General features: G+C 28.3%; 1 protein-coding gene across 2 annotated transcripts in view; it reads right to left on the reverse strand.

Moving 5' to 3' along the window:
• Window positions 1-17,400, reverse strand: part of LOC107446775 (protein C-mannosyl-transferase DPY19L1) — a 32,140-nt gene extending 14,740 nt beyond the window's left edge. Inside the window, exons 1-12 of one of the 2 annotated variants that reach the window (XM_016061534.3) lie at window positions 17,174-17,400; window positions 15,465-15,489; window positions 14,526-14,613; window positions 12,643-12,780; window positions 10,365-10,485; window positions 9,461-9,554; window positions 5,932-5,989; window positions 5,759-5,850; window positions 4,062-4,134; window positions 3,829-3,933; window positions 2,869-2,955; window positions 2,736-2,792 (exon numbers count right to left, since the gene is read on the reverse strand). In XM_016061534.3, the coding sequence (XP_015917020.2) occupies window positions 2,736-2,792; window positions 2,869-2,955; window positions 3,829-3,933; window positions 4,062-4,134; window positions 5,759-5,850; window positions 5,932-5,989; window positions 9,461-9,554; window positions 10,365-10,485; window positions 12,643-12,780; window positions 14,526-14,613; window positions 15,465-15,489; window positions 17,174-17,360 (1,125 nt within the window). In that variant the 5' untranslated portion in view covers window positions 17,361-17,400. Of the gene's footprint in view, window positions 1-2,735; window positions 2,793-2,868; window positions 2,956-3,828; window positions 3,934-4,061; window positions 4,135-5,758; window positions 5,851-5,931; window positions 5,990-9,460; window positions 9,555-10,364; window positions 10,486-12,642; window positions 12,781-14,525; window positions 14,614-15,464; window positions 15,490-16,908 lie in introns of both variants that reach the window. The other variant, XM_043047624.2, reaches the window with a different exon arrangement.
• Window positions 17,401-20,894: the final 3,494 nt, after the last annotated feature.

Genomic DNA, 20,894 nt, shown 5'->3' on the forward strand with positions numbered 1-20,894 from the left:
AAATAATTTTCAAAGACTTTACATGATCATGTTAAAATAACCAGTTTCTGACAAAGAGCACTTTTCTTGATTATATTAGCCACCATAAAAAGATGGAAAGATATTTCGATTCGATTTCAGAGGGTGGAAAATGAAGACTGAAATTATGAATATCTTGCAAAATGCAGCAGAATTGCACAGGAGAGTGCAAGAATTTCACCTAACCCAGCTAAGTATATGCACATGCAGACACACAACTATTTAATCAAACATTAAAAGTACTGCCGATTTCATATACTACGGACCGGCAGTATGCCAAAAAGCATTGTGAAAACATTATATTGAATGATGAGAAGATTGCGCTTTTGCATAAGACGTGACGAAAATTGAAAAAAAATCTCATTTTTGAAAAGAGAAGTTTAAGCCCTTTTTAGAAATAATCAGTAAAAAAAGCACCATTAAGGGCTTTTAAAAAATGAAAATCGAAAATAAGTACTTTTTAAAAAAGATATGCACCATGTACATTCCTTTGTGGAAAAAATTTAAATGGTAAGTTTTCAGAAATATTTCTAATTTTATTATTAGTTAATTTTTAGTTAACGCTTTTGGATAAAATGTAATACAACAAAAGCTTTATTGGCAGTAAATGTTTTTTCAGAAAAAGTTTTTAAGTTCTGATAGCAAATTAAAACTTTTCTCTTTTGAGCAGGGAAAAGAAATGCAAAATTTATTTATGTTTTACATTGGAAGATAACAGTCTTAAATAATTAGAAATGGTAAAATAAATTTTATATCATTCAAATAACAAATGCTTTTTGTTTATAATTATAAAAATTCATGTTTTTAAAATTAAAGAACATAATATAATTTCATGCAATGTTTTAGATAATAAACAGCCATTTAAAAGTTTAAATGGAAGCAATATTTTAGCATGATAAATAAATAACAAGCAAAAAGCTTAACTGGATGAAAACTGTTTTAGATATACATTTATTAGTTATTCATAAATAAAAAATAATATTAATAAAAAAAATATAACCTACCATCACCAAAAGTCTGTGGTTAAATAACTTGAAAAAGTTTTCTTTCATAACTATCACCTATGAATTAAATAGTTTTAAATTAAAAATGCAAAGAAATAGGATATAGTTAAATAAAGAAGTGCAGAATACTTACATAACACATTAAAAGCGTTGATGCATAAAAGGAGGCTATAAGCATTTTATTTCCAAACAAAAATACAACTGCAACAATAAGATTAAGCTGAAAATAAAAATAACTAATAAGCAAAAATTAAAGGAAAAATAAAATTATGTAATAAGTTAAAAGTGTCCAAATATCAAAAGTATTCGGCAAATGCAAATCTTAACAATTTTTATTTCCAGTAGAAAAAATAATTCGTCAAAACACAGAATTTTATTTGCAAAATTTACGATTTTATCGCATTTGGCGAAGTGGCAAATGCTTAGCGCAGGCCCTGGACTTGCAGCTTTCTTATTATTATTTTATAAACTTTCCATAGTATCAAGTTGTGTTTTGCGCATAGNTGGGCTCTGGAGTGCAAGAGCAGATGTTCCGGTTAGGTGGTCAGCCGAATGCGTAACCCCCAGTGTTTAGTTCCCACGCATGCTTGGTACTCATTTATCGACCCACTGAAGGGATGAAAGCCTGAGTCAACCTTTCCCGACCCGAGGATCGAACCCAGGACCTGTGGCACAGGAGCGTGAAGCGCTACCACTCAGGCACCGGGCGTCTCTTGATTATATTAGCCAAAAAAAAAACAAAAAAAAAAAGAAAAGATTTTTCAATTCGATTTCAGAGGGTGGAAATGAAGACTGAAATTATGAATATCTTGCAAAATGCAGCAGAGTTGCACAGGAGGGTGCAAGAATTTCACCTAACCCAGCTAAGTATATGCACATGCGAAACCACAACTATTCAACAACTATTGCGGAACCAACTATTTCAACAAACATTTAAAATTATTGCCGATTTCATACACTATGGAGCGGCGATATGCCAAAAAGTATTGTGAAAACATTATATAGAACAATGAGAAGATCGCTCTTTTGCATAAGACATGACAAAAATAAAAAAAATCTCATTTTCGAAAAGAGAAATTGAAGCGCTTTTTAAAAATAATCAGTAAAAAAAAGCACCATTAAGTGCTTTTAAAAAATGAAAATCGAAAATAAGCACATTTTAAAAAAGCTACGCACCATCTACATTCTTTTGCGGAAAAAACTTAATTGGTAATTTTTTTGAAATATTTATCGTTAATTAATTTTTAGGTAATGCTTTTGGATAAAATGTAATATTACAAGTGTTATTGGCAGTAAATGTCTTTTTAGAAATAGTTTTTAAGTTGTGATAGCAAATTAAAACCTTTTTATTTTGAATGGAGAAAAAAAAGTTAACTTTATTTATGTTTTGCATTGGAAGATGGTAGTCTTAAATAAATAGAAATGATAAAATAAATTTTATATCATTCAATTTCCATAGCAAATAACTAATGGTTTTTATTTATAATTATAAAAATTTCTGTTTTTACGATTAAAGAACATTATTCATCAATATAATTTCAAGCAATGTTTTAGATAATTAACAGTCATTTGAAATTATTTAAATGGAAGCAATATTTTAGCATGATAAATAAATAACAAGCAGAAAACTTAACAGGAGGAAAACTGTTTTAGATATACATTTATCAATTATTCACAAATAAAAGAGAATATTAATAAAAAAATATAACCTACCATCACCAAAAGTCTGTGGTTAAATAACTTGAAAAAGTTTTCTTTCGTAACTATCACCTATGAATTAAATAGTTTTAAATTAAAAATGCAAAGAAATAGGATATAGTTAAATAAAGAAGTGCAGAATACTTACATAACACATTAAAAGCGTTGATGCATAAAAGGAGGCTATAAGCATTTTATTTCCAAACAAAAATACAACTGCAACAATAAGATTAAGCTGAAAATAAAAATAACTAATAAGCAAAAATTAAAGGAAAAATAAAATTATGTAATAAGTTAAAAGTGTCCAAATATCAAAAGTATTCGGCAAATGCAAATTTTAGCAATTTTTATTTATATATTTTTATTTCCAGTAGAAAAAATAATTCGTCAAAACACAGAATTTTATTTGCAAAATTTACGATTTTATCGCATTTGGCGAAGTGGCAAATGCTTAGCGCAGGCCCTGGACTTGCAGCGTTCTTATTATTATTTTATAAACTTTCCATAGTATCAAGTTGTGTTTTGCGCATAGTAAGAAAAATTGAAATAAAAACACATTTTCTTTTCATAAATGTCACGAATAATTATGAAGAATATCGGACAAGATAATTCATGCACACAATTCTGGAATAAGTTAAATCAAAATAGAGCTCACACTTTTCAGCTAAATTGTAATTTTAGTATTTCGAAAACACATTTCGTGGCTTCACCACAACTCCTCAATAGACTTTGCTAACAACCTTGGACATTATTAAAGACGATTTAAGACCCATTGAATAGAAGTAGTATATAATTAGAAAAACAATTAGTCCCACATTTAAGCATTTTTATAAAACTAATCAAAAGCAAAACCCTAGAAAGTCCAAGTGAATAAATAAGTGAAATATCATTGTTTGTGAACATACATTATGTAACAAAAAATATTTTACCTAAATTCATAGTCTCAAACTATGCATTTTTTAAAAATACAACATTTTCACATATACTGACAAAGAAATATATTCACTCCTTTCATACAAATGCATTGTAACAGTAAATTTAAAATACATAAGAATAATATATTGTGATAGTAAATATAAGATGGAATAAAATATTGATATACACTTACTAAATGCCCATTTAAAATAGACTTGAAAACATCAGATGTTATAAAATTGAGTAGATATAATCCAAATAAAACTAAAACTTGAGTTAACAAAGCAAACTGTGCAAACTGAAAAAAATACAGAGATACCATATAAATTGATTTTCAAAAATTATATATTAACATTTATGAAAATATAACTTTTATATTTTTGAGAAAATACTTTAATTAGGAAACTATAGATAAAAAAAAATTACCTGCCAAGATAACATAAATAAAATTGAAGGAATGGCAATGATGAGTGAATGTTGAAAGACAGGTTTTTGGCACCTATAAAATAATTAGAAATCATATTTAAAAACAGGAATAGTATTAAATAATTTTTTGACTGTTCAGTGTTAAATATAAGGTACATAATTTATTCTTCAATCACAAAAAAAATGATATAAATAATAGCTTCGTCATGAATATCACTTACAAAGCTAACATATATAATTTTGGGTAGACTACACTTGAGGGTGCCCCCGCCAAGTTGTGATCGCGATTGATCGCCAAGCTGGCTGATGTTGAAAACCAATCGTGATTCTGATTGGTTTAGATTTTAATCGTGATTCTAATTAGTTTAGAATTTAGCGTAGTTTTTAAATGAATTTTTAAATGTAATTTCAGAGATCCGTTAGTTCTACTTTGGATACCGGCTGGTAAGGTTATTTTTGCTTCTGGTACTAAAAATGAATACTGTCAATAAGATAAATCTTAAGTTTCTGTAAGATTTTAATAACAATGAAAAAAAAAACAGTGATTGACTGGTGTATGGATGAAGGTTTAATTAGTAATAGATATAAATGTCCTGTTTGTGGGTTACCACAGCGTTCTGGGCAAAACAAGTATGGCGCCAAACATACGTCGCCAAGGGGCACCCTCAAGTATATTTTTCCCATAATTTTTCACCTGCATTTTATATAATATTCTTTAAAAATTATAAAAGAAAAAATATTTTTAAAAAAATGACTTACAAGAAATTTGAGGCTTGAAAAATGAAAAAAAAATTCAATATAAACAAAGATATATATCAGGCTTCTTTGGGGAAAAAAAAATCAGATTTCAAATTCAAAAAAGATGTAGTTACATGACATTTGAAAAATAAGTTTGGTGGAATAATAGAAATTTCGTGGTTTCAATGTGAAGCAAATAACATTTGCATATAGGAATTTTTTTTCCAGTAAAACTTAATTCTTATTCACAAAATATGCTTCAGGGCAAGCTCAAGTAGGATTTATTATATAACATCACACAATTATTACAATCCCATTGGCAGAATCATATCATTGGTCACAATGATTCGTCACACACCATTGGCAAAGTGGAGCCTTGAACTCTATTAACATCTCTTAGTCCACAATGTGCCATTAGAAGAATGCTTTTTACACCTTAAATTCATTTGAGGAAAACAATAAAAATTCATGAGAAAAAAATTTTTTTTAGCACAAACATCTAAGAAAGTTATAAACTGATTTAGATAAGATTTTTTTCTTTCAAACGAGATGAATAAAATCTTATAACATGTAGTTTACTAAAGAAGAAAATGTACTGCCTAGGTAAAAATCCTTTTAATAAATAAAAATAATATATATAGCATGATTTACCACACATTGTGAGAAGTGAGCTGAATGTCAAGTTGAAATAACCATGAAGTTGGAATTAGACTTTCAATTTAAAACTTACTCACTTTTACAGCACAGTAATTAGCATCACTTTTAGCAAAAATAGAAAGTAACTAAAATTTTCCCTGAAAGAAGGAGTCAACTGAACTCTACTATACTGCATAAAAATCTTTTTTGTAAATAAAAACAAAACACATAACATGATTTAGTACACATTGTATAAAACTGGCTGAATGTCAAAAAATCCACCATGAAGTTGAAATTAAATTTCCAATGCAAAATTTACTTACTTCAACAGCAAACTAACTAGCATCATTTGTAGCAAAAATAGAGGATAACCAAAACTCTCCCTCAGAGGAGGAGTCCACTGAACTCTAGTACACTACATAAAAAATAAAAGCAGAATTAGAACTCTAAATCACAATAAGATTAGATTTAAGAAGCCAAAATTGTTTTAATTTACCTCTCCATGATTAAAAAAGAAGCAGGCAGCAGATAATGCTCCACCACATACTGAATCACTGTTTCAAAATATATGATGATTAATAAATACAATTTTTCAGTTAATATTTAATTAAATGAATATTTAACAGACTAAAGCCGCCATATAAGCGGGCATGGCACTCTTACTAACTGGGTCAAAAGTCACTTTATCACAGCAAAAAACACTTTATTATTTGTATCACTTCTATTTTAATCACCGTTACAATTAATTCAACTATAATATTATCATAACTAATAATTTTTATCTAGTGGGAAGCTAATTTGAAATACTTTCAGACCATTAAGGGTTAAATAAAATTAAAAAAAAAAAAGTAATTTTGTGGTTAAAAAAATTAAGACATTTAATAAAAAATTAAAATATTGAGTTACTTTAATATTAATTTGTTAAAGTTATATACTTCTAGGAAAATTAAGTTTTATATTAAAGAATCATAATTTAAAAATAATTTTTATAGCTCTTTTAAAAAAAAAGAAAAAAAAAGGATTCTGCTATTATCTATAAAGCATGATAAGTAAAGGTATTGATTTAATTAAAATCATATTTTAAGTTTTCAAGAGTTTCTAATCTTTATATAAAATAGTTAGGGGAAACAAATATATTACATTGTCAGCATAGCCATACATAAAATGTATTAGTACTTCAATATTTAATTTCCAATGAATATTTAATTAGCAGTTACAATTAACACACGTTATTAGTTGATTTTAAAATAAATAATTATGTTTCATATCATTAAAATTTTAATCATTCATTTGCTAGCATCAAGGGATTATTCCAAAATTTAATTTTACATTTAGAGAAGAAAAACAGAAAGCATTTGCAACTAATACAAACATTTTGTAAATCATATTATTAAATTAATCTACTAAAATGCAAAAAAAAATTTAATAAATAATAAGTGCTAAAATAATATTTCTAACATTTAAGTAAAATATTTCTCATTTCATAAACCTTTCAATACCTTTAAGAAAAAAAATATTTATTGATTTTAATAACAGAAAATACAACTTTGAGAATTGGATTTAAAAAAAAAAAAAAAACAATAGTTGCACAAAATTATAATCGTTCTTTTAATTAATAAATACAGTTAAATAAAACAAAAATAAATGTTTTTATTGAAATATATCTTGGCACATGTAAAGAATGTAATGTATTGATTAGAATCCTAATAATTATCATTTTTATTAGCATACACAAAACCGTTTTAAAAGAATAAAAATATTTTCATAATATTGCTTTCTCACAATTAAATATTTTAAAAGGTTTAATTTAAAGTAGCAATTTTTAGCATAGATAAATGTATGTTTTTCAGATAAAAATCAGTAAAAATAAGAATTATTTTGAACATTTGAAATCTGAAATTTTAGGAACAACACATCGAAAGGTCCTCAAATGAAGTGGGGATGCTTTTTTCCTCCCCTACTTCATAAGTCAGATGACTCTATCCAATTTGCCTATTTAAGGTTATTACGGAAGCTTTATCATCAAGTAAAATAAAGGCAGTAGCAGGGCTCAAAAAACTCAGAAATTTTACCCATCCCCGAGGACGGCTTGTCCAACAATGTACCCGTCCTCCTTTGAAACTAACCCGTTGCATCTAAATAAATAAAAATATAATTTTCTCTTATTTATTACTAACAATTATATAAATTGCACAATGAATTAGTAGTTACTAGGGTTACAAATACTAGGATAACATTATAAGGCAATAAAAGAAATACTAGGTTACTAATAGTAAAACATAGTATTTCTTTAATGAAATAATTTATTTCTTTAATGAAATATTTTAAATAACAAAGGTCAAGTTATCTGTCAATTATCATGTCAATTTATCCAATGGTACTGCGTTTTTTAAATGAATCAACTACGACGTTTGCCAGTTCCACAATCAAGCCAATGATTTACAGAGGTATCTGCACAGAAATCTGAAAGAAGTTTTTCATTTAGGTAGATGTTAATAATTTCGGTTGACGCTTCTTGTTTAAGACCAGTACGTAATGTGTTTTTTTGTAAGTTCATTGCTGAAAAGCCCCTTTCAACCGCTGCAGTACTCCCAGACAGAGAAAACATCAATTCCACCATGTGCAGTATTTCGAGATTAGAGGGTCATTTTAGAAGTGAGGAGCTAGATAACTCTTGTAAGATAACAAAAATTAAAAATATATCACGAACATTAACGGGAAAGTGGCCGTCCGCGCAGACCTTGGATTCGAGAAATTTGTTGTCCGCGGGGAATTTCGAGCCCTGGGCAGTAGATTAAATGCTTCAACAGGAAGCTTTATATTGAGCCAGGGAGATTTTTATTCTGCGTGTGGCTCGAAATACATGTTTAATAAAATTCAGCTCAAAATAGTATTTAAAACAATGGACATTTAAATAATTCTTTATAATATTTTGAATAAGTGCATTTTCCAATAAATATATTTAAGAGTAAATAAAATTCATTAACATAAATAAAATACCTTAAAATTGTCCCAAATATAAACAGCAAAGATCCAACTAATCCATTCAATAAAAACACAGTCGTAACATAAAAATAGGCTGGATCTCCAACACCTATAATTGAAAAAAATATTGCTTAAAAATTTCAGAAAACTATAATATTTATATCAAATTCTCTAAGAAAATGCAAGAGAACATGTACAANATGAATTAGTAGTTACTAGGATTACAAATACTAGGATAACATTATACAGTAATAAAAGAAATACTAGGTTACTAATAGTAAAACCTAGTATTTCTTTAATGAAATAATTTATTTCTTTAATGAAATACTTTAAATAACAAAGGTCAAGTTATCTGTCAATTATCATGTCAATTTATCCGATGGTACTGCGTTTTTTAAATGAATCAACTACGACGTTTGCCAGTTCCACAATCAAGCCAATGATTTACAGATTTATCTGCACAGAAATCTGAAAGAAGTTTTTCATTTAGGTAGATGTTCATAATTTCGGTTGACGCTTCTTGTTTAAGACCAGTACGTAATGTGTTTTTTTGTAAGTTCATTGCTGAAAAGCCCCTTTCAACCGCTGCAGTACTCCCAGACAGAGAAAACATCAATTCCTCCATGCGCAGTATGTTGCTGTATTTCGAGATTAGAGGGTCATTTTAGAAGTGAGGAGCTAGATAGCTCTTGTAAGATAACAAAAATTAAAAATACATCACGAACATTAACGGGAAAGTGGCCGTCCGCGCAGACGTTGGATTCGAGAAATTTGTTGTCTGCGGGGAATTTTTGACCGCCGAGGACGGGCGGTTTTTCGAGCCCCGGGCAGTAGATTAAATGCTTCAACAGGAAGCTTTATATTGAGCCAGGGAGATTTTCATTCTGCGTGAGGCTCGAAATACGTGTTTAATAAAATTCAGCTCAAAATAGTATTTAAACAATGGACATTTAAATAATTCTTTATAATATTTTGAATAAGTGCATTTTCCAATAAATATATTTAAGAGTAAATAAAATTCATTAACATAAATAAAATACCTTAAAATTGTCCCAAATATAAACAGCAAAGATCCAACTAATCCATTCAATAAAAACACAGTCGTAACATAAAAATAGGCTGGATCTCCAACACCTATAATTGAAAAAAATATTGCTTAAAAATTTCAGAAAACTATAATATTTATATCAAATTCTCTAAGAAAATGCAAGAGAACATGTACAAGCTAAAAAATTTAATATCAATGCTAAAGGAATTAAAGTTAAGTGGATATTACACGTTTCAACAACATAACACAGCATTTATATCTAAAGGGTGATATCAACAGCTCATAAAAAGCCATAGAAAACATAAGTTAGTGATTTACATTTGAATATGAAGTAACTATATTTGGTTCAAAAATAATAATGATATCAAAACTGCTTTATGATTCATTTATTTTATTGCTATAGTTTGAATAATTAATAAAACTAAAAATTAGTATTTTTAAATTATATATCAACATATTGATTGAGAACATGAACAGTCACAGCTATTAATTTATAGCTCTTTCAAAAATGTGCTCTAAAAACTATACTAATGCAAAATGCCTTTTTCAAATAAATATTAAAATAAACACTATTCATTTCCTTGCAGAAAATTTTTGATTTCATTGTAGCAGTTTAGTACAGAGGCATTTATAAACTAAATATTTTCTACCTGATATCACGTAACAATATATTTTATTATTTTTTCTTTAGACAAACATATGTTCTAATGGCAATATCCAGTTAATGAAATAGCATGACCATGCTCTTTGACTTTACCAATAAATAAAAAAAAATATATTTGCTGCTGCTTATAGCTATATATATATATAGATAGATACACAAAAATTATGCCAAGATAAAACTTCAAATAAAAACTAAAAAAATTTTAAAGATAGCCATGACTACTTATAATTACCTTCACAACTTTCAATAGGTGGTAAATTATCACCTCTAAGAACCTGCCAACATTCTTTGATGCTGATATTTAAAAAATTAGCTATAGACTGAATATTTCTATAACTAGCAGCTAGTACAACCTGTAAATTAAAATGTATTCAATAAATTACATGTGAAAAACAACAAAATAACACCGAACAGAGATTTAAAAAAAATATGACTAAAAATTTCATAGTATTTGCCATTTATTATTAAAGATACTCATCACCACTTACATTGGTTTTGCCAGGGATCAATAACCCATGCTAAAAATCGTGGGTCTGACCAGATACGACTTTGTCCAATTGTGGTTTGAAATCCACTAAAATGCAATGTCCACGGCCATTTATTATACAGAACCAGTTCATTACGTCACACCTTAGCCTACCAGAGTAAGAGATGGAATTCTACAACCTGCGTAGAAGGCTGGATGTCTGATCCAATTACATTTAATCCAATTGAGTCTTAGAGGTTTGGAATCCACCTAAATGCAATGTATCTCGCCATTCATTAGACAGTGATTGTTCATTATATCATATCTTTGCCTACTTGTGTTTAAGCTGGGGTTCTACTACTTGTGCTATAGTCTGGATGTCTGATGCGATTACACTTTGCAATTGTATCTTAGAGGTTCAGAATCCATCTACACATAATGTCTTTGTCCATTTGTTAAGTACAACTACAGTTCATGATATCACATCTTTGCCAACCAGGGTTCGAGTTGGGATTCTACAACTAATGCTAAAGGCTGGATGTCTGATCCAATTACACTTTCTCCAATTGTGTCTCAGAGGTTTAGAATCCACCTAAATTTATTGTGCCTGTCCATTTATTATACAGTAACCATTCATATCACTTCTTTGACTACCAGGGCTTTAGGCTCAGTGTTAAAAACTGGGTGTCTGATTCATTTATCCAATTGAAGCAGTCAATTTTAAAAGGGGTGTGTAAAATTTTTACGGAAATAAGTTTTTTGTTGATTAGGGAATATAAATCAGTGATTATCAAATGCTGTGTAATTTCCTAGACTGCCTAAAAACGAGGAGCCAATAATGTGGAAGCATTTAAAACAATCTCTCCACAATTGACACAGTTTTTTTGTTTTTTCTCGAAGGTGCAGATTTGTAACATACCCACTTTTAACATTGACCGCTTCAATTGAGTTTTAGAGGCTTAAAATACACTTAAATATAATGTGACTAGCCACTTATTATCCAATAATCATTCATGCATTAACAAGAAAACATTACCATCATTATGCATTAACCAGAGTGTGAGCTTGGGTTCTGTTCTCTATGCTAAATGCTAGGTGTCTGAATAGATTGCACTTAGTACAATCGTATTTATATGATTTCGAATAAACTTGAAAGTAATGTTTTTTGTAGTTTCAGACCTGGGAAACTGCAAATACAGATGAGGAGCATGGTTTAAATATTGATTATTACCACCAGCTGCTCAATGATCAATATGGTGATTTCAGATCCTCGTACTGATGAATCCAAAACTATCACCAATTACCCATTAGTGCAGCTCTAGCATAATGTAACTAATGAATTATTATTTCACACATTTACATACATAACTTTTTTCTTTAAAAAAGTGAATATCACTTGCAATATTATTTCTTAGAATTGTAGAAAAAATATTCTTAAAGGGAGAAATGGACATTAATATTTCCATGTAATTTTAAGTGTAAATATGCATTCCTCCTTCTAAACAATACTGCACTGGTTGTTAAGTATAGTGACTGGGATTGAGAACTACTTTTTGTATGTGAATACACCGACATTAAAATTGATTGACGTTATCTTTGTCATAATACTGAGAGAGATAAATGCAGAGAGAGATAAATGCAGTTGAACTCCATTGTTTTTTTATCAACAAAATAACGTTTTTTACATTGTTATCATTTGAAAGCCTTTATTATGCACCATTATTATGCACCTTCATTATATATGCACCTTTATTATGTATGCACCCTTATTATGTAGCACATTCAAAAATATGTTTTTTTTTTATTTCCTTGGTAAAAATGATACCGAAACCTTTGGAAGTATGCACTGCCTTGATAATAGAAAAGTAAAGAATTGGTTTAGTATCTTAACAATTCCAGAACTTAAGTTTTTAGAAAAAGAATATAAATAATAATACATAAAAAGAAAAAACTATAAATACAAATGGTAAAAAAGAAACATATTTTTGCTAATATAAGAATTTTAAAATATGTTTTTAGGATATGTTAACTTTAATAAACTTACTTCAGGGTACAAAGTAAATCTTTCTAATGTATTAATGGTTGATGGGTACTCTGTGAGATTATCATTCATGATTTGATGCAATCCATTCAAAAATGAAGGTGATTCTGTCATTCGCTTGTAGTAAAAATAGTATAGTCCCTGAAATTTACAAAAAATTCCTTTATAAGTTATGCCCATATTTAAAAATTAAAATATTTTTGTATGATACTTCGAACTCTCAATAGTGATTTGAAGCCGACCCAGCTTCAGAATAATGGGTAGCTAGCATGTCTAAGAAGTAAATGCGCATTGATGGCAATATTACCAAAATCATGCCATTGATCAGGAAATTGAGGAACTTTTACCTTTATGACCACTCTGGCCTATGATAGGTGATTGGAAGAATATTTCCTTTTTTACTTTTATGCCATATATCTCGTGTATAAGTTGACCCCTATTTTTGATAATGAGATAGCTAATTTCGGAATGTCGGAGGTAAAAGATGACCGCTAAAGAAAAATCAAATGAAGAAATTTTTAAAACTAAGAAAAGCATCAAAAATTATTAAAGCTGCAAAATTTAAGTTGAAAATATTTCACATTGTTCTCTCTGGATGATATATTAGCTCTCAAATAAAGATGTATAACATTATTGAATCTGACACAAATGATGTTCTGGAATCGTGAAATTTGCAGCTTTATGGTATGCTTTAAAAAAGTTTTCAGCGTGTTATGCATTTTAAAATCCTAGTGAATAATTTTTCTTATCTTTATTTTTTTCTAAATGTAACTTAAAGTGTTATATGCAAAGAAAATATGATATAAGAAAATACAAAATTAATTGTATATAACATAAAAAAAATAGTACTTGAAATGGGTAAATTGATACAGAGTTATTCATATCATCTCATTGTTTATAAAGCATCAATATTTAGGATTAAGGAATGTCTTAATTTATTAAGGGTATATAGATCTTCCACCGCATTTTAGTAAAATTTTTGGGAGTTTGAATAATTAATTTAAACACTGATATATACATTATTTCTTTGTTGGAAAGTGTTTGAAATTTTAATAAATAATTATTTTTTATGGCCTTATATTGTCAACTGGCACAGAGCTCCAGTAGAAATTTTGGCACTCTAATTATTTGGAAAAGACACCAAAATTGCGCCTGACATTAAATTCGGTTTGGAAATCATTTCTACTTGTAGAAATGGTTAAAATTTGTACAGTGATCATTGAGTTTTAGTTGAAATTTCAGCACTCTAGATAGCCAGAAAGTGATCACAAAATTTTTTTTTTGTGATAAAATTCTGGTCAAAGAGCAATTAGAATTGTATTATCGTCAGACACAGATCTCTAGCTGATCACTCAAACTAATAGGAAAAAGGTCAGAATTTGACCTGGATATAAATTTTAAGTGCAGCAGTTAAGAGAAATTGAATCTTGTATTGTCATTCCTCTTAGTGATTCATTTTAAATAAACTAATTAATACTCTAGCTCAGGAACACCCAATACCATACTGGTGGGCACCAATTTTATTTGTGCTCTATGCTACGATTTAATTAAAATGGTATGTTAAATAAAAAAAGGGTAAAATTAAAAAAAGAGTAGACAAGTATTGCAAAAAGCACTCTTGTTTTTTATTTTATTATTATTTTTTTTAAAGACTGGGTTATATTTTTTCCGGCTCATCAGTAATTTTTTTGATTACAAAATTTCACTTTCCCAAAATTAATAAAAATATAATTAAAAATAGTACAATAAAGTTAATAGGAAAAAAAGAAAAAAAATTAATTTATCACATACTTTTAATCACTATTGAATTCTAAAATTAGAAACACCATAATATTATTAGGGAAAAGAAATATCAGAAAGTTTTTAATAAAAAAAACAGGACATACCATTTCAGTTCTGAAAGTCATTTCTCTCTCCAACGTTGATAAATGTGAAAAATGTCTGTCATTTTCAAACATAGTTGCTTGATGGTAACTATTATAAATTTAAGTTGTATTAATATATAATTAAAAAAAATACATGATTGTTAGTTTAAGTATACAAATTAACTGATAAAAAGAAAGATTTGTCATATAATACAAACTGGATGGAGCTTGTTTCCTGTGCAGAGATTAAAAAAATCAACAACATACATCAGTGATCAAAATAAATTCATGTGGCCATTTTATATAAGAGTCACAATTTGCTGTCCAGGGGTTTTGGTTTTCCGGTTTTCTGATTTCCGGATTATGGGTTCTGTACTGTACCACATTTTATATAAATAAGCTAACAATCTATGTTTAATAATTCAAGAGTCCATTTTATTCATTCGCTCTAATAATAAAAACTTAAGCATATGATGAGCTTGGATGAAGAAGCAAATAAGCGACATTTTCTGGGGTATTTATTAATCAAACTAATCAGGAAAAATAACATTGTATATAAGTGGTAGCATTAATGTAAATAAATGTTTAATGTAACACAATTATTTTTGCTTTCACTTTAATTTGATTACTTTAATCACATTACTTTTGAGCATGTTTGCAATTATGGTAGGTATTACAACTACCAAATTAAGTTTAAAAGTAGGTAGTGGTAAATAAAATAAGGCAAAGAAGTGCTAACTGTGCCTTCCAATAAATTTAGATTAAAATAGTTCGGATACCACTTTTTTTCTCCTCATTGTTTTAGTTAATTATAGCCACTCTGAAAATGTCACTTATCTGGTTCATCATAGTTGGCACAACTATCAAAAACGCCATTAAAAAGTATACAAAACATATAGAACAGACCAATCATTTATATATATATATATGTAAGCAAATATATAAATGTAGAAAAATTACCTGTTGAAAAATCCAAACAGCACCGCTATAAAGAAATTAATTTTCACATTAAATAAAATAGACTTCATTTTAAAAAAAATAGTTATATGAATTAATAATAAATAAATGATTTTTTGAATAAATGGTAAACTGAATACAAATAACAAAAAAAAAATTATAAAATGGTGTCTGATAAATTTTGATTTTAGAGCTAGAATAAATCACAATCAATATGACATTCTTGTTTTCTGTATTTTTACATAACAGGTAAAAATTAATATTCTAATAAATTATTGCATTATTATTGTTCAGTTTTTTGGCTATTTCAAAGTTTATTTCCTTTTAAAATACAGAAAACAATAAAGAATTTTTAAATTTCAAACATAATGTATGCTCACTGAAAAAAAAAAATGTCAAAAAAATAACCTTTTGATAACTTTTAATCTTAGCATTACATTAAGCATAATAGTAATAATAGCATTAAATTTTTATGATGATAAAATATTAGCTGGTATGTACACAAATTTCATAAAAAATTTTTTTAAGCAGCTTAGTATATGGATATTATTTATTAAAATGTATTTTTTGTTTATGTAATTTTACTTATCAAACAACGCAAAACAAGAACTACTTTAGACATAGATATTTTGAACAGCATCTAAGTCAGGTTCATAACAACCTCAGTTGATCTACAGCAGATGTGAAATTTCAGAGCTTAGTTTAATTGGAGATATTTCTATATTGGTATCTGTCGATAACAACTTCAATCTCAAAGTTAATCTGACTGGTTATTATATTTCGAGTAATGAAAAACAAATATGGTAGCTTGCCTGAAAGTTTGAATCTTAACCTACTTTATTTCATAATTATTTTTTAAAATTTTTTACATGCTTCTTTTAGGCTGTTACAAAAACTTATTTTGGCACTTTTACCAACTAAACTGCACCAAAGTGATGGTATTATTATTTTGATGCAGTTACCAATACATAATTGGGAATATTTACACATTGTAATTATTTACGTATTGTAGGGGATATTGTCATATCTTGATCTGTAGCACAAACTATAATTGACCAAGTGCCAAATGGGTATTAAACTTGCAAATGCTTTTTTTTTCTTTCTACAAAAATCTGTAGAGGTTTGCCTGAGGGTGACTACAAGTTTTAGGTTATAAGTTATCCCCTTTCTGGAGTTTTTCTTTATAAAAAAAAATTTCCTGCAAATAAAACTTGGCGATTATTCTGCCACAGATTACAACGCGCAAATCCTTTTATGATTTGAACAAAAATAATTACCAAATCTTAGCAACTTCCTGACAGTGGGCCACGAAAACTAAAATAATAATTATAATGGCAGATAGGGACCAATGTAAAGGGTATACTTGTAACCATCCAATGGCAGGCAAATCTCTTCATGATTTTTTTTTTTTTTTTAATTTACAGGTTTTATATCTATTTAGTAGTACCTTGGACATTGCAGTTGACGCAAGAGATCACGACACCAAAATATCCCTTCTTAAACCATTATTTTAATATCTCAAAAACAACGGGATTTGCTATAGTGAATTTACCGGCATTAGAAAAATTTAAAATTAATTAAAAAGTGCAGAAAATTAAAAGCCCTTTTAACGAAATATTCACCATTTCATAAAATTATTTCCAAGAAAGAATTTAATTAAAAATGGAGAGTGTATATATTTATATTTAAAATGGAAAGTATATATAAGATACCCAAGGCGGCGATAGAAAAGGGACGTATTCCATCGACTTTTGATAAACGATTAGAAAATGAGAATGCTGGGGTTGAAGAATTTTCGTCTGGGGTAACTTTTTTAGGTTTATTTTTAATGTTATTTTTCTCTTTCCTATTATTAGTTTTTAAATTAGAAACGCTTCGTTTGTTTATTTTCTTTGCCATATTTACGTTAATTGATTGATTATTGATTATAAAAGCTTCCAGCTGCCTGTTTTTGTTATATTTTAGCTGTAGTAAAAACAAGTTTTTATAAATGGAATTCATAGACCATTTTTATTGCTCTTCTTCGGACATGTGATTGCACGTGCGTGTGACTGAACACCATGCAATAAAGGACCTATCTCACTGAATGCGCACGAAAAAATCCCGTGCGTCATACAGGTTCTCAATCGCATACGAAAAAAAATAAGTCACATCCAGGAAAAATAGCTATGCTGTTTCTAAATATTCGCATTGGGAAATCAGATGCGGGAATATCCCTTAATCTTATTTTTGTTGTTGGGAATCTTGGCACAAGGGAAGGGCTCAAGGGAAGGTGATCCAGGTTCGAATCAAAAAGTCGTGACAGATTGATACGTGCTCTGCTTAGGGCTAGCACGGACAAAAAAAATACTTAGTGATAGACGGATAAAGAGGAAAAATTTCTTAATATCGTTAAAATATTCCGAAAAATCTGTTTTTTGAAAAAATTCGCTACTTAAAATATTGTATGCACTAACTCACTAGCATAATTAAAAACACACTTTTGAATCTTTGAAATTGGTATATAGTTGTGAACATCAGCTCATAAGAATCGAAGTTTTTCAGGATATTTTATTCCCGTATTGCATAAAAAAGCACATCACTATCATTAATCATGGCTTTCCCCCCATATCCTCAAGCAATGTTTAAAGGTTTATAAGATAATGTTTCATTAATATAGTTAACAATGATGTTTTAAAATTTAGGATTTTCAAAATTAAAATTTGTTCAAATTTTTTATTTATTAGTGTTTTAAAATTTATTTGCACCAAGAATAGTAAATAGAGTAATTATAAAATGCAATTAAAATTAGGGCTTTTAAAATATTTTGAAGGAAAAATAAAGCTTCTTCTTTGAATTTAAAGTTGTGAATCCATGACCTTAATCAGAACTCGTTTTTCTTCATAAAAATTGTTTTTTAATAGTTTCAAATGTCCACATTAACATTATCAAAAACTGTGCCTAAAATTATTAAAAAGTATAATAATTATAGTAAGTGAACAGCCCCTCCTTTACCCATTTTAAAAATTTTGAATTAAATTGTTGAGTTATTGAAGTGTTGATTAGATTTAAAACATTTTACACGACAAATCTTTATAGCACAAAAATTTAATTTATTTCTATAGCACAAAGATTTAATTTATTTCTTCATCTACATATAATAAATAATAAAATGTCCCTTTATTTTTCTCTTATAAAATTTCTCATTTTTGAGGTTTTTATCAGGATTTTCTTGATGAAACTATTTAAGTCCCAATCAGGAAGAATAAAAAAGACGGAATATGAACGAAAAATGACGCCTCTGAATAATTCACATAGGTTAATTAATTTGCTATGCAAATTAATTAAGAGCGTCATTTTTCGTTCAAGAACTCGATTAACCCAGTGCTGCAAACGCAACAAAACAAAACGTCTGTTACAAAAATATTCCCCGTAGTAATATTATATTGATATGAAAAAACAGCTATTATATAACAACAGCTATTTTGTAAAATTATTAAAAACTGGGTTGAATACTGTGCTTGGCAGAGAAGATCATATAAATAAATGAAAATGTTTGTTAAAAAGTTGCAATTTGTCCTGAAATTTTAAGTCCTGAAATTTGTGTCCTGAACTATTAATTTGTCTTAAAATAAAATCCTGCAATTTTTTATTAAATTATCTTATACCAATAATAAATGTTTCAAATTTTACAATAATGAATTGTGAGTATGACAAAGAAAATCCTCTTGCATTTAGGCATGAATTTTTTTTTAAAAAAATTGGTATTTCACAAAAGCGATATCCCTGATAATAATTGCAATTAATACAATGTAAATGAATTTAGTGACAATAAAATTCTGAGACATTGTTGTATAGACAAGTCAGACATGACTTATTATGTATTTTTAAGTCTAAATTAAAAAGAAATTAGAATTGATTTAATAGATCTAATATTTTTGATGTTATATATATTTTATGAGTAAAAACTAAGTCAAAAATTGTATATTTCATACATTAAACCCTAATTTCTTCTGAACAATTATTTCAATTCAGATTAAGCGTAAAAAATTAAATTGGAAGAAATGCCTCACTTGTCTAGACAGCAATGTTAGTGGTATAAAATGGTTTAAGTCTAAGTCAAAAAATTGCACTTTCTATACATGAATCTTTTATAAATTTTCGAACTACTAAACTATTAAATCATACTGCTTATTCTTATTCGATTTGGCGTATGCTTGCCTAGTTAGTAATGTTAGATCCGTAAATATGTATATATAAGCTGTACTTTTATACATAGAACATAAATAACTTCTATAATACTAAACGCTTGATTCAACTTAAAAAAATTTTAAAAATACTAGATAGTATTTAAGTCTATCCCTCTTTTACCCTCTTATCCTTTTAGAGATACGACCTTAATTCATTAATACCTTAATATCATTTTCATATTATGAGCAAGAAATCATAATCCTTTTTATACTATGCTCCACTTATATTAAAGAGAAGTGTTCAGAATTTTTATTTCCAGCAGAATAAAGACTTTAAAATGCACGAAATTAAATAAATATCAATCAATATTCTACAGCGCTTGTGATTTCCCTTACAAACATCGTTGAGAAACCATGAGATAATATTTTGCTGATATTTCGTTCGAGGATGCCATTTTATAATTCCTCTAACTTGATCTATGTTGTCAGCAAGTCTATATTTTTATTGATCTTTTAGCATTTTCAACTAGTTATAAAACTAAGTATTAAATGCTTAACTTTAATCAAAATTTTATAATGTGTTGTAATTCCCAAGTTAAAAATTTTATGATAAAGTAGAAAATAATTTTGAAGATTAAAAAAAATATTTATCAAAGTTTAAAATCGATAGTATTTAATGGGACTAAAAAGTTTCGCACATTTTTGATAACTTTTTAATAATTTTATGAATTAAATGTCAAATGACAAAAAAAATCCTCATAAAGAGTCGGACAGTTTCAGAAATTTGAAACCTCCTGTATTGGTAACCATTCATACCGAGAACCCAGAAGACCATTGGCTACATGTTTATACAGATGACTCCTATTCTGACCCACGCATGTCAGCAGGTTCTGGAGTTTTTTCTGATTTGTTTTTATTCTGTGGCTCTGCCGGGAAATACAGTACAATCTTTGATGGCGAATTTCAGGCTTTATTTATTGCAATGAGGCAACTATTATTTATCCACTACAAGTTTGAAAAAGTTGTTTTACTTTCAGATTCCCAGGCTGCAATCCAAGCAATTAGTTTACAAGGAAACACTTTATCAGATAAGGTACTCCAGTGCTAGGAGATCATCAGGCTTCTAATACTGATGAAAAGAAGCGTTGCCATCCAGTGGATTCCCAGCCATTGTGGCATTTACGGTAACGAGCAGGCTGACTTCCCCGCTCGGGAGGGCACTCAGTATGGTTCGACCAAATTGCTCTACCACTCGATAAAACAA

The sequence above is a fragment of the Parasteatoda tepidariorum genome, chromosome 10 (genome assembly GCF_043381705.1).
Source record: "Parasteatoda tepidariorum isolate YZ-2023 chromosome 10, CAS_Ptep_4.0, whole genome shotgun sequence".
Classification (NCBI taxonomy): domain Eukaryota; kingdom Metazoa; phylum Arthropoda; class Arachnida; order Araneae; family Theridiidae; genus Parasteatoda; species Parasteatoda tepidariorum.